The following is a 12,768-nucleotide window of genomic DNA, read 5'->3' as shown; positions in this document are numbered from 1 at the left end:
TCCTCTGGGCCGGAGGGTTATCAGGAGCTGCCATGAAGAACTTGACCTCATTAAGAAACATTTATATGTTCTTAATGCTTACACCTGCAGCTGTATTCATAAGCGGTGCATAGTGTTTGCTAAAATTCAAGGTTACTTTTCTTTCACAACAGCAATAGCTATTTTGGAAATAATTCAGTGCCAGGATAGCCAATTACAGACACCAAGGTCACTACACAAACGGAGAATTATAGGTCTCTCTTTTACATGAGGTTTGAATGGCACTGTCCAACAAAATGAAAAATCTAGGTTTATTTCAAAGCCATCCTATGACTGAATTGCCTGTGATTGCCTGATTTACAATGCTCTCACTTCTGAAGGCAGGATGTTAATGCTGCCGTACACAAAAAGCCACAATTTGAGGTCAGGAGCAGAAAGCACAACAGCACAAAGAACCCATTCCCACATGCCATTAAACCTCCCGGGAGCTCACCTTCCTTTCTTGATTGTTTCTCGCCCCAGTAACGGCCCCAAAACTGGATCCACGGATTCCTCCAGGTTTTCAATCAAAACCAATTCTCCTGCAGCCAGGGCTCGTTCCATCGTGTCCAGATACCTGTGGGAAACAGCACTGGTGCGCGTCACAGCAAGGCTGGCTGGATGCTTTGCAGCACAGAGGGGGCAAGGGGGACGGAGCGGTGCTCCACGCTGCGATGGCAGCTGCACGCACATGCCCGCAGTTGCGAGAGAGAAAAAGGGGTAAGATGGTGTCAACATATGTTGCAGAAAGGGGCACTGGTAGAGTCTTGGCTGTTGAACAAAGACAATCAGGTCTCAGACCTCCCAAGGACAAACATAAAAACTGTTTTAATTTTCCCAAGAAAAGATGATGGGCGCCAGTGAACAAAGATGGGACAGCTTGGGGTTATTTTTAGCAAATGCTTTGTTTCTCCCAGAACCCACTGGTGCAGGTAAACTTGCATAAAAGCAAGAAAGAAAAGCAAGTTTCAGATTTGTTTTGCCCAGGGTTTAGGGTCATGCTTAGGACAGCTTCCTTCCTCACAAGGGAATTGGACTCCTCTGCCCAGTGCCTAACTGGGAATGCGACGCTCCGCATTGAGATGCTTTGTGTCGGGCAGGGCAGGGTCAAGCGCTTCTGCTCCCTCCTTCAGGGCTGCTCTGCACTACACGCAACTTGCTTCTCTGCAAAGAGGAGAGAAGGGCCCTGGGCAGGCGGTAAGGATGCTCCGGGTGCCGTTACACCGTCACTGCTGCACTAATCACTCCAGCTAACTCCAATGGCTAAAGTTTAGGTTCCTTGTCTAAGCTAGAGTGTCTGGGACCTCAGGAGGCAATACAAAGATCTAAGACATGAAGTTCAGAGTGACCTTTAGGCCCGACCTTTAAAGGAATATCTTGACACAATGCAAACTCCAGCCTTGATTGGCAGCCCCAATTTTTCCAAGCCCAGGAATATTTTATTTAAAAAAAACAGCCAGAAAGAATGAGAACAGCTGACCCCAAAGCTCTCAAATGGCCCATTCCTGAAGGAGAGAGGGGTGTGGGTTTAAACCTCTTAAAGCAGTTGAAAGCAAAGAAGTACCATTTCCCAGATGATGAAACACTCCCTTCTTTACTGTAATGTGGCAGTGAAACATGCTTTTAGCCAACAGCCCTGAGACATCACAGCAACACACTGAACTCCCCTCTCAGAGTACCTGCCAGCCTCGTGCAGGGCTGGGGAGGAAGGCAGGGGAAAAAGAGATGCTGTGTTTGCACAGCAAGCTGTAACAGCAGCATATGAATGTCACAGGATCTGTTCCTCTTGTTCCATCCTGGAGGTCTGTACTTAGGTGCCTCCTCTGCGATCCTTACTTTTCCCCAGACTGCTTTGTATAACCATAAGGCATGGTGACCAGGATGGCCAGAAAACAGAAATAAGTTCTAATGAAAAATGAGCTGTATTTTCATCCTACACAAGATCAAATCTCATAACTACTTCTTATTCTCTACAAGGAGAGCATAGGAGGCATCAGCAGAACAACCTGGGCAACCTCATGCCATCTCCAAATCTGCAGGAATTTGCAAGCACCAAGCTTGAGTCACTCTCGTCTGTTACCAATGCTTTGCTCTGTATTAAAAAAAAAGTAATATCTCAGGGCTCACACCCAAGCGGGGATTTGACTCTGGGTCTGGTCCATTCCAGCTGGGGCTCCTCACTAGTGGGTAGAAATAGGTGCAAACTGAGACAGCAGAAGACTGGTCTGTGCACCGACCAGGAGCCAGGAGCAGAAAAGCCTTCTCATAAAAGATTTAGCCAGAATGATGCGGAGGTACTGCAATGAGAACCTCCTAGCTGGTGCCAGCATGGAAGCAGTTAGCCCAGCTGGTCTTCAGGGCATGGTGGCCCTCACGACTGCTCCACCCTCCAATGCCCAGGCCCCTGCTCTTCTTCCCAAATGTGGGAAGCCCTATTCACCCTCCTGGGTGAAACTTCATCATGACACAACACACAAGACGAGCCTGATGGAGGATGCCACAGCCCTACGTGTAGCTCAGCCTCCAGCACGTAGCTCTCCATTCTCAGTTTCAGAGGAGTTTCTATGGTAACTGAGCCAAGCACTAAACAGATCCTCCATTTAATGAGAAATCTCTGTCATTTTGGTAATGAATAAGCAGCTAATGCGCAAATACATTTGAGAGTTTTCCTCAATGTAATTGGCTCAGATGGCTTGAGTTAAATATGCACTGTTCATCAAATACGATAGGCAGATAGCCATTAATCGGTATTATTATGTGATAAGGCTGATGTTTACCCCTTCTGCCCAATTCGGATCACTCGAAGGTCTTCGCCATACTTTGCTTTGATCCATTTGATACCCTGCAGCTGGGGATCTACCATGAGGGGCCAGCGCTCGCAGTTGGTGAGGATGGTGGCATTTTCGGTGGACATCCGATCAGCCGGCAGGCCCTCGTTCTGCCAAGCCGCGACATCCGCATCATCTGTCAGCATGGTCAGAGGATCGAGGGACGGCGTTACAGGGATTGGCACCTGGGAGGAGAGGAGAAATGCTTTCTAGTGTGTCAGCAAAAAACAGCGAGTGTGACTTGAGACCTACACTAGAGATGAGCAAGGAAAACCTTTCTAGAAAAGTTAGCTTAATTAACAACTGATAAGTCATATTTAACTGTGGCTTCCCATTCTACAGGATAATTTTGATCTAGCATTAAGTGTTATGAATGAATGCAAATTATGCAGGCATCCCAAAGATTTTTGCCTGCAGAGCACTAAGCACTGCGAACGGCCGCTGCCAGGCCAAGCAGGCTCAGATCCCACTCTGCCGTGTACAAGCTCTCTGAGACGACAGCGTGGAAGAATATCATTAACACCCTCGTCTGCCCACTGTTGTGTTGCAAAACAGCATTAGCAGCTCCAGAAACTGTTCTCTGACACAGAAGGCCATTTCTGGGTGTAACCACCAGAAAGTTATCTGTGCCAGTTATCCGAGTAGAACAGGCCTTTAATTTTCCATTAGAAATACAGGCATTTCCTTGACATTTCTAAGCATGAGTCAGGTCATTTCTGGAACAATATTGTCTTTCTTAACTAAATTCTTGTCTCACTATTAAGAAATGCAGAATGGTGTTTTTTCCTCTCTCCCATCCTAAGGAACTTTCTGATTTTCCCAGCATATTGATTTGGGCATCACTGCCCTGTTGTCACCTTATTTAAAAGCTTCTTGGCATTTCACCAGGATTTATAACATCCAGTTACCACACTGATGTGCAAATGCTCAGTCCTGTGGGAGACCAAGCACTTGCATCTACTGATGTATGAGTGGACCTGGTAAAAATTAGTGAATTATTAAGCAAGTTTGAAGCAAGACAGTCTCCATCTGGTCCAGAGAGCATGACATGGGTGAAACCAGCTGAGAGGCATGGCCAACATGAACAGAGCTTGTGTCAAGCATGAAGGACCATCTGGTGTTTTTCCAAGCCTACCAGAGAGCTGGCAGTGAGCTCTGCCTGCTCCAAGCAATCCCTTCTCCATATCACCTCCCTCCTTCTAGGCCATCCCTGACTCCTGGTTAAAACTGCAGAGCATTGGCACTGGGCTCCGTGTTTGGGTTGCTGCTTTGGGAATTGTCCTCTGTACATGGAGGAATCAGGTCTCCTGCATGAAGCAAGGACACCACGTCTTCCCCAGAGAGGAAGGAGTAAATCAAGTGTAGCTAAGTCCTGCTCCTCAAGCCTCAAGACACAGGGATGTCCCTCATTTCGGGGATCCCCTCACTTGGGGACATCAGAATTTATGGCCATGTTAATCCCAGTAACAAATGCTTTTTGGCAAAATCAGGGCTTACTTTTAGTTGGTGCAAATACGGCTTCCAGACTCCATCCAGGAGGTCCTGACGGTATTTCTTGGAGAAGTATCCCAGGTAGGAGACAAAGGCTGTAATCAGCAAGACATCTCCACACAAGGTGCTCTGTTGCTGTTTCAAGTTCTTCACGGCTTCAGCCCATCTCACGTTCTCACAGGTGAGTCCCCCAACCTACAATTTCCCATGTCAAATTGATCATTACAGTGACTTGATCATTATTAGGCAATATCTCAGGATCTGGCCATGTCCACACCCTGTCCCTGAATTCAATTGCCACTTGCTAAAGTTTGAAACCTGGGGTTGGGAAATATTTCAACTGTTACTTTACTAACACCCCCACCCCGATCAGTGACAGACTGGCCCTGCAGTCAAATACCAGCTGTCTGCTCCAAAACTCCTCTAAAATCCTCAAGGGAGGATCCATCACCTCCCCAGCAGGAATTCACATAAAGTTATCTGCATAAGGATTTCTGAGGCAGCCCATCAGCTGTTAATCACCTTAATGCCACAGATTCACACCTCGTTACACCCTCTCTCACACAAAACACTCCAACAACCACAACCTTCAGCTATTTCACACAATTTATTATAACCCCAAGTAAAGGGGATTTTGATCACAACCCCCTTGTGTCTACATATGCCTTTCCCTTAAGGCTCTGTCCAGAAAACACTTCATCGCAGACATTTTTGATGAGCATCCAATGTACAAACAGTCCAACTGGGGACTTACCAGCCTTGAAAGGGGTACAGTATTTCCTTGTAAAATAAGATCTTTCTACATACAAGGACAACTTCTTTGACCATTGGTACTTTTTGGGGTACCATCAGTCCCTCATTCCTGAAGTCTTGTGATTGTAAGAGATATCCTGACCTCTTCCGTTTTTGAAGAAGAAAACTTTAGCAACTGAGAAACACAGCTTGGAAACACGCATGGAATACATCCTTCAGGTCCACACGCCAGAAGAACCCAAAACACTTTTAAGTTGGTCTCATGGATTTGAGTTTGAGAATGCCAAAGCTTACGGTCAAATTCACAATGACTCTCCTGTCCTCAAGGTGCTCTGAAAACACCCATATAATTTACAAATCCCCTCTATTTGCAGGCCTCTGTTGCCAGGGCCAGCCAGCACTATCTATTTTTCTTCTTCACTGTACAGTCCACATGAGCTTAAGGTTATTTCTCATATTTCTCATTTCTATTAAAAAATCTATATCCTTCTCTTTTGCAAACCTCCCCAAATAAGGGGTGCTGCAAATGTGACTAATACAACATTGTTTCCTTCTTCCAGGTCACTGTTAAATGTTAAACAGCATGAGCTCTATGAGCCCTATGAACATCCTGAATAATTCATTCCCCTAAACTGGGTTATTCTGCCATCTTCAACTGATATGCAGACTGCAGGTCCCCAAGATGGGAAGGCACCACCTGATCCTCACTGAATTTCACCGCCACACATTCCAACTTGACCAAGTCCTATTTCTAGTAGAATCTTGTTACCTTTTGAGGGTTAGAAGCCACCTTATGATTTACAACACAAATTTACTCATGGCCAGTTTATGCCATTCGTTTTCATGCAGACACCGTCCCCCAGCTCAAACAGCTCTCCTCTCACCCTCGTGTGTACCTCCAGATGCTTTTATAACCAGCCAGTAATTTCTAGGGAATATGCTCTGCTTGGCCAAGCAAAAGAAGTTGATCTAGTTCCCCTCTGAAATACCACAACCACAGGAACAGCTCTGCCAGGCCAGACCCAAGGTCCACCTCCTTCAGCATCTTGTCTGCTGACAGCACCCCTAGCAGATGACTTGGGAAGGCTATACAAACGAGCACCTGGTAAGAAATCCTGACATAATCTCCCAGCTTCCCATGACTGGAAGTTTAAGGACCTTCTAAAACAGAGCTTCTATCTTTGTGCTTAATAGCCACTGAGGATTTCTTCTTTCATGCCTGAGTCTAAGCTGCCAATCTTTTGGCACCTACCGCATCCTGTGGCCAGAAGATACGCAGTTTAGCTATGCTTTCTGTAAAAAAAGTACATCCTTTACATCCTTTGATGTGATGCCTGACCTTTTCAATTACTAAAACCTGTTCACACAGTGGAAAAACAGCAAACAATCATGCTCACGTCACCTTCTCCATACCACTCCTGATTTCAAGCCCTTGATATCCCCTCTGCTGTCTCCTTTTGAGGTTGAAGAGCTTTAGCCTATTCAATAATTCCTCACATAGAAAAAGCCTTTTGATTGTCCTTGCAATCTTTATCTTTACCAAATGATGTAATCTTTATTATCCGATTTCTTTTTATTGTTACCTTCTCTGCACCATTTCCCATTCTACTACATCCTTTGAGGTACAGCAGAGGGGGCGGAGGTACAGCTGCAGATTCAAGATTTATTTAGGATGTATTTGTATAGTGAGATTGTGATTTTTCTCTATTTTGTTCTCTTTTCTTTTCCTAATAAACCCTAACATTCAATTTTGGCTTGGGTTTTCAGTTTGTTGAGGGTTTTTTTGCTTCTGGGAGCACAGAGCTCACATACTCACAGAACTCTTAACTCCATCATTTCATTCCTGAATGATAATAACTAGCTCAGCATCACTTACGAAGCGTGTAAAGTAAAACCTGCTTTTTCCAATACGCATTACACTATATTTATCTACCTGGCATTTCATACCTCCATCACTTGGTATCATTTTTACAATTCTTTATAGACAGTCTTCATCATTACTGTATTTGTATTACTGAGAAACTCTGCGACCTGCTTACACACCATCTCATGCAGATTATTTATGATTATTCTTATGAACCAAAGAACTAACAGACATCTGCAACAATACCTTTGATGGCCTTTCTGCCTTGACAAATCTGCCCCTACGCATCAGTGAAAACTGCCTTCTGAGCAGTCTGACTCCTTCCAGGAGTGGCAAGAGAGGTCGCAGATTTTTCTTCGCCCCATTCTGCCTCAGAGCTGTCCCTAAACCTGTTTCAGTTGAGTTACTCTTTCATGAACATGAACCTCCCTCCATCCTACTCGTAAAGCTGCAGAGAAGGTTTCCCCTGTGCCTTTTGCTGATCTCAGGGTGTGCTGATATTCCCTTAGCCTTGCTAGGAAGCCTGCTTTTGATACGATTAGGTACACATCCGCCTTTCTTAGGGCTACACAACGTCTAGGGCAAAGCCTGAACAAATAGATTCAAGTGCCCCTCACTGGTTGCTGGCAATGTGCCCTGGTTTAGAGACAAACAATCTGTTATAAATCCATGGTTACATGTCTGCATCTTGTATTACTGAATTTCATTCCATTCCTGTGGTTCCCATATCGAGACCATCAAGTTATTTCAACTGCACTCATGTTTCCTCTCTATCTATTAGGTCTATGGGACCTGACAAGATCCATCCCAGAGTCCTAAGGGAATTGGCTGATGTAGTTGCCAAGCCACTCTTCACGATACTTGAAAAGTCCGGGCAGTCAGGTGAAGTCCCTGGTGACTGCAAAATGGGAAGCATTGCACCCATTTTTAAAAAGGTTAAAAAGGAGGACCCTGCAAACCACCGACCTGTCAGCCTCACCTCTGTGCCTGGGAAGATCATGGAACAGATCCTCCTAGAAGCTATGCTGAGGCACATGAAGGACAGGGGGGTGATCGGAGACAGCCAGCATGGCAAGTCCTGCCTGACCAACCTAGTGGCCTTCTACAATGGAGTGATTATATTAGTGAACAAGGGAAGAGTTATGGATGTCATCCCTCTGGACTTCTGTAAGGCCTTTGACACCACTCCCCACAACATTCTTCTCTCTAAATTGGAGAGATATGGATTTCATGGGTGGACTGTTCAGTGGATGAGGAATTGGTTGCATGGTTGCATCCAGGGGGGCAGTGGTCAATGTCTTGATGTCCACATGGACACTGGTGACAAGTGGTGTCCCTCAGGGGTCCGTATTGGGACCAGTACCATTTAATGTCTTCATCAATGACATGAACCCAAGTGCACCCTCAGCAAACTTGCAGATGACACCAAGCTGAGTGGGGTGGCTGACATGCCTGAGGAACAGGATGCCATCCAGAGGGATCTGAGCAAGCTCAAGTAGTGGGCCTGTGTGAACCTATGAGGTTCAACAAGGCCACATGCAAGGTCCTGCACCATGGTCAGGACAACCTCCAGTATCAATATAGGCTGGGGGATGAAGGGACTGAGAGCAGCCCTGCCAAGTAGGACTTGAGGGTGCTGGGAGACATTTGCTGGACTCCAGCTGAAGTTGGACAGACCCTGGTCTCAGCCTGCATGTCTGTTCTTATGCAATCCTACTTGTTGAAAAAGAAACAAATTACTACTTTAAAGATACCGATTATTTCTAAGGATCGTACCTAAATTACCCTTAATCTTGATTCCAGTAACAGTGCATACAAGTCCGCTTCCTCCATCTTTCCATTGTAGCTTTTATATGTGAAGTACCTGCAATCTTTGCTCCAGTCTTGAGGTGAATTCTCATAGTACTCCCATAGCCTCTAAGACCAAGAAGACTTTATTGATCTGATTTCCCTAATACTTATAGACTCTGTGCATACTCCTGACTAATTTCTTGAGGTGGGGACCTGAGGTCTTCTCCTTTTCTTGGGTCACACACTACTGCCAGTTTTAGTACCTTTAAGAAATCCCAGGTGTTTTCCACCTCAGATCCTAGAAGTCATTGGAATTCTTTTTATTCAGCAAGTAGCAAATTAAAAGCCACCTGACTTGATTACCTGTAGCTCTTTGATAATGAGGGATAGTGAACAACCATTCCCTATTCACTTTCTGCATGCTATTCACGATTTTATAGGCTTCTGTCACATCTAACCCTATACAGTCTCTTTTCCAAAATGAAGAGTCCTAATCTGTTTCCTCTCTTCACATATGGAAGGTGTTGCGTACATTTTTGTACCTTTTCTAGGTCACCTACAGCCTCCTGAGATGGGGTAGCCCGACTGTATTCACCATGCAAGATGCAGGCACACCATAGATCTGGACTGATACAACGACCGTTTAACTTCTGCTTCCTGGTTTTTCCCTGCCCATTTGTAATATTCAATTTGTCTTTCTTCCTCCAGTCCAGTACCACTCTGCTCTTTCTGAGAGCTCTCTGCAATGACTCCAAGAGCTCTTCTGTGAGTGATAATCGTGCAATTAGGACCCATCAATATAAATGCATGATTACAGTTCATTTTCCCTGCATGCATTATTTTGCATTTGTCATCACTAAATTTCATCTGCCACATTAGCACATATCCACTCGCAGATACCACCCATCAGCCATCCTCCCTTTTCTGATGCACAGATCTCTAGGCATCCCCTGGTCCCTGTGCCTTGGATTCTGCAGCATCTTCCTTAGGTCTTCTAAAGTTCGCGAGATGCCAAACTAAAATCAAGGCACCGTAAAAGTTTGGCTTGCCTTCATCCTCCTGCTTTGTTTTTAGTCCAAAGCAACACTATCTATGTTCAGTTCGGTGTGTTCTTCATACAAATGTGTTTATTTCAAAGTCTGGGAACTTATTGCTGCCCACAGTCACAGAGGTGACAAATCTTGGATGTCAAATAAATTGCACATCAGTAAGGGCTGTCAGGATCTATTCCTAGATGAAAGCCAGAGACGACACAGAAGACGGTGTGCATTGCACAACAGTAAGCTGGCATGCAAGTAGTTCCTTGCATACGCTGCAAAAGCAACCAATTTTTGACAGCAGTAGTAGCAAGCTGTGCTTTCTAACCAGGTCTTTAAAGACAGCTAGTGGAACTGGCACTGACATAACTTGTTCTTGTCTGCATTTACAGCTGACTGTGTTCAGTGCTCCCTCAGCTATGACGCCTGCTAGCAGCTCCTCGCAGCAGCAGCTCTGCCCTGCAAGCACCCAAGACACACAGTGCTTTGAGGAACCCAACAGAGTCTCAATTCGAGTTGTTCCCAGGCCACAGGGTGGAGAGGAGGTGTAACCAACGTGGCCTGGGACTCGGTGTCCCTGCTCCTTCCAGCACTGCTCTCCATCTTATGGCAAGCGGGATAAGATTTTTCCACTAAATAAAAGCTCATCTAAGTGAATGGATTCTCTATTAAACCACAACACAAACGCTGCAGCTCATATCCCAGCCGCAGGCAGACAGCTGATTTCCCAGGGAGTGAGTGCTTCTCTCCTCCTCTCCCAAGGACTCACATTGAACTCTAATATTTCCACCAGCAGAAATAATACCAGCCTTGAGCAAACTTTTAAATCATCCCTGATCCTGATAATTCCCACTGTTTTCCATATGATCCACAGTAAGGAAAGACCCTGGGATGCATTAGGAGGAGTGTGGTCAGCAGGTCTAGGGAGGTTCTCCTTCCCCTCTACTCTGCCCTAGTGAGGCCCCATCTGGAGTACTCTGTCCAGTTCTGGGCTCCCCACTTCAAGAAAGATAAGGAGCTGCTGGAGAGTGTCCAGCGGTGGGCTATGAGGATGATGAGGGGACTGGAGCATCTCTCCTATAAGGAGAGGCTGAAGGAGCTGGGCTTGTTCAGCCTGGAGAAGAGAAGGCTGAGAGGGGACCTTAGAAATGCCTCTAAATATCTGCAGGGTGGGGGTCAGGAGGATGGGGCCAAACTCTTTTCAGTGGTGCCCAGCTACAGGACAAGGGGCAATGGGCACAAACTGAAGCCGAGGAAGTTCCAGCTGAACACAAGAAAGAACTTCTTCCCTCTGAGGGTGACGGAGCCCTGGCCCAGGCTGCCAAGGGAGGCTGTGGAGTCTCCTTCTCTGGAGATATTCCAGACCCGCCTGGACGCGGTGCTGTGCAGCCTGCTGTGGGTGACCCTGCTTGGTCAGGGGGTTGGACTGGGTGACCCACAGAGGTCCCTGCCAACCCCCACCATTCTGTGATTCTGTTTGCTTCCCTGGGAGACTTGGAACCCAGTCACCTAAACAGTCTCATTTTAAGTATATTCAAGAGACTGAAACAACTACAGGAGCGGCCAACCTCACCCACTGGTGCCCAGGCAGAGCCATGCGTGGTTTCTCCAATTCGCACACCACCAAATAAGAGCAGGGTAGGAAAACCAGTCTGTGCACAACCCCTTCCCAGTTGCTTTAATGGTTTCAAGATTTCAAAGTTTGCTGCTGTGGTTCTCCTGAAGCATGGACAGGGACAGCTTTCTTTCCAAAACTGGTCACCAGTGCATCCAAAGCATTCCAAGAGCAACGAAACAGGGAGGCTTTGAAGCTGAGGCAGTTAAACTGCTATACAAAACCAGTCACGAGACTGCCCAGACAATGAAAAACATGCCAAGGTATTTAACAGCTAAGGGTACAGTCCAGCACCGGCAAGGCACAGGAGCAAGGACAGCTGGCAAGCAGGTGCTGACCTGAGCAGTGCCAGTTAACCAGAAGATGCAGAACACGCTTAAAAGCAAACACATTCCTGTTGCTTCACTGAGATTATACTGCCCGTGCCACGGACTCAGTACCATCAGACCATAGACTAAGGCATACATCGTCACAAAAAACCACCACTGCAACTGGAGAAGGCTTTCTAACAATTGCTTCCAATGTCTTCTCGTGATTTCAGAATCAAAATATTTTCTTTTAAAGAAAATTATTAAACTTTAAAAAACATGTAGGAACATACATCATAAGTGACGATCTATCTATCTTGTTAAAATATTTGCTTGTTTTGTTTTTCAAGGGTAATTTTGTTAAGATAGTTAAGCAAAAACCCCCCACAAAACTCCACTTTTTCCTTATCACAATATTGCAGCTGTATTTGAATGAAGATTCATGTTTTAAGCCAAGAATTCACATGCTAAGCACGCACCTTTAAGAAACCTTGTTCTGTTTGTTACAGGGGTACTACTGGAGGGGGAACTGAGCTCTACTGAGTGTAAAACACACACCTGCACACACGCATATACTCCTATGACAAGAACCGAAGCCAACATTTCTATGTTTCTTTTTCATGAAACATTTTCTTCTCGTATTTTGTGTTTAGTGACTCGTACGTGACTCAGAGCCACCTTCACGTCACACGTCAAACAGGATGTTGTTCGGCTGTGGAAAGGCGTCGGGAGATATTCATCCCGCAGAATCTCCCCAGAAACATAAACGGCTCTTTCACATGAAAAAGCTACTTTCCTGTTTTAATTCAAGGCTTTGGAAGCATTCTGCGAGCTATAACCTGAAGAACATGAAAACACAGAGCCCCTTCAGTGGTTGCATAAAAAAGATCTAAACCAGTATAGGAAGGGACTTCTCTGCTGTTTGTCTTTGACCCCTTATACCTGAGTACAGCACAGTCCTGCCTGCATTGCCTGCAGAGCAGCTGCCTGTGCTACAGCAGTGCTGCACTCCTGATTTCCAAAGCAGGCACGCAGAGATGAAAGATGGAAGATTTTTTTAGAC

At 45.7% G+C, this 12,768-nt stretch overlaps 1 protein-coding gene across 1 annotated transcript in view; it reads right to left on the bottom strand.

Moving 5' to 3' along the window:
- The window catches only part of DNAH9 (dynein axonemal heavy chain 9), a 200,534-nt gene that overhangs the window by 77,230 nt on the left and 110,536 nt on the right, over nucleotides 1-12,768 (bottom strand). Inside the window, exons 55-57 of the mRNA XM_075440716.1 lie at nucleotides 4,344-4,532; nucleotides 2,796-3,031; nucleotides 473-595 (exon numbers count right to left, since the gene is read on the bottom strand). Of these exons, the coding sequence (XP_075296831.1) occupies nucleotides 473-595; nucleotides 2,796-3,031; nucleotides 4,344-4,532 (548 nt within the window). The remainder of the gene's footprint in view (nucleotides 1-472; nucleotides 596-2,795; nucleotides 3,032-4,343; nucleotides 4,533-12,768) is intronic.

This window comes from Opisthocomus hoazin, chromosome 21, assembly GCF_030867145.1.
Source record: "Opisthocomus hoazin isolate bOpiHoa1 chromosome 21, bOpiHoa1.hap1, whole genome shotgun sequence".
In the NCBI taxonomy this organism is placed as follows: Eukaryota; Metazoa; Chordata; class Aves; order Opisthocomiformes; family Opisthocomidae; genus Opisthocomus; species Opisthocomus hoazin.
Note: the sequence above shows the minus strand (reverse complement) of the source record. Positions and strands in the feature narration are given on the sequence as shown.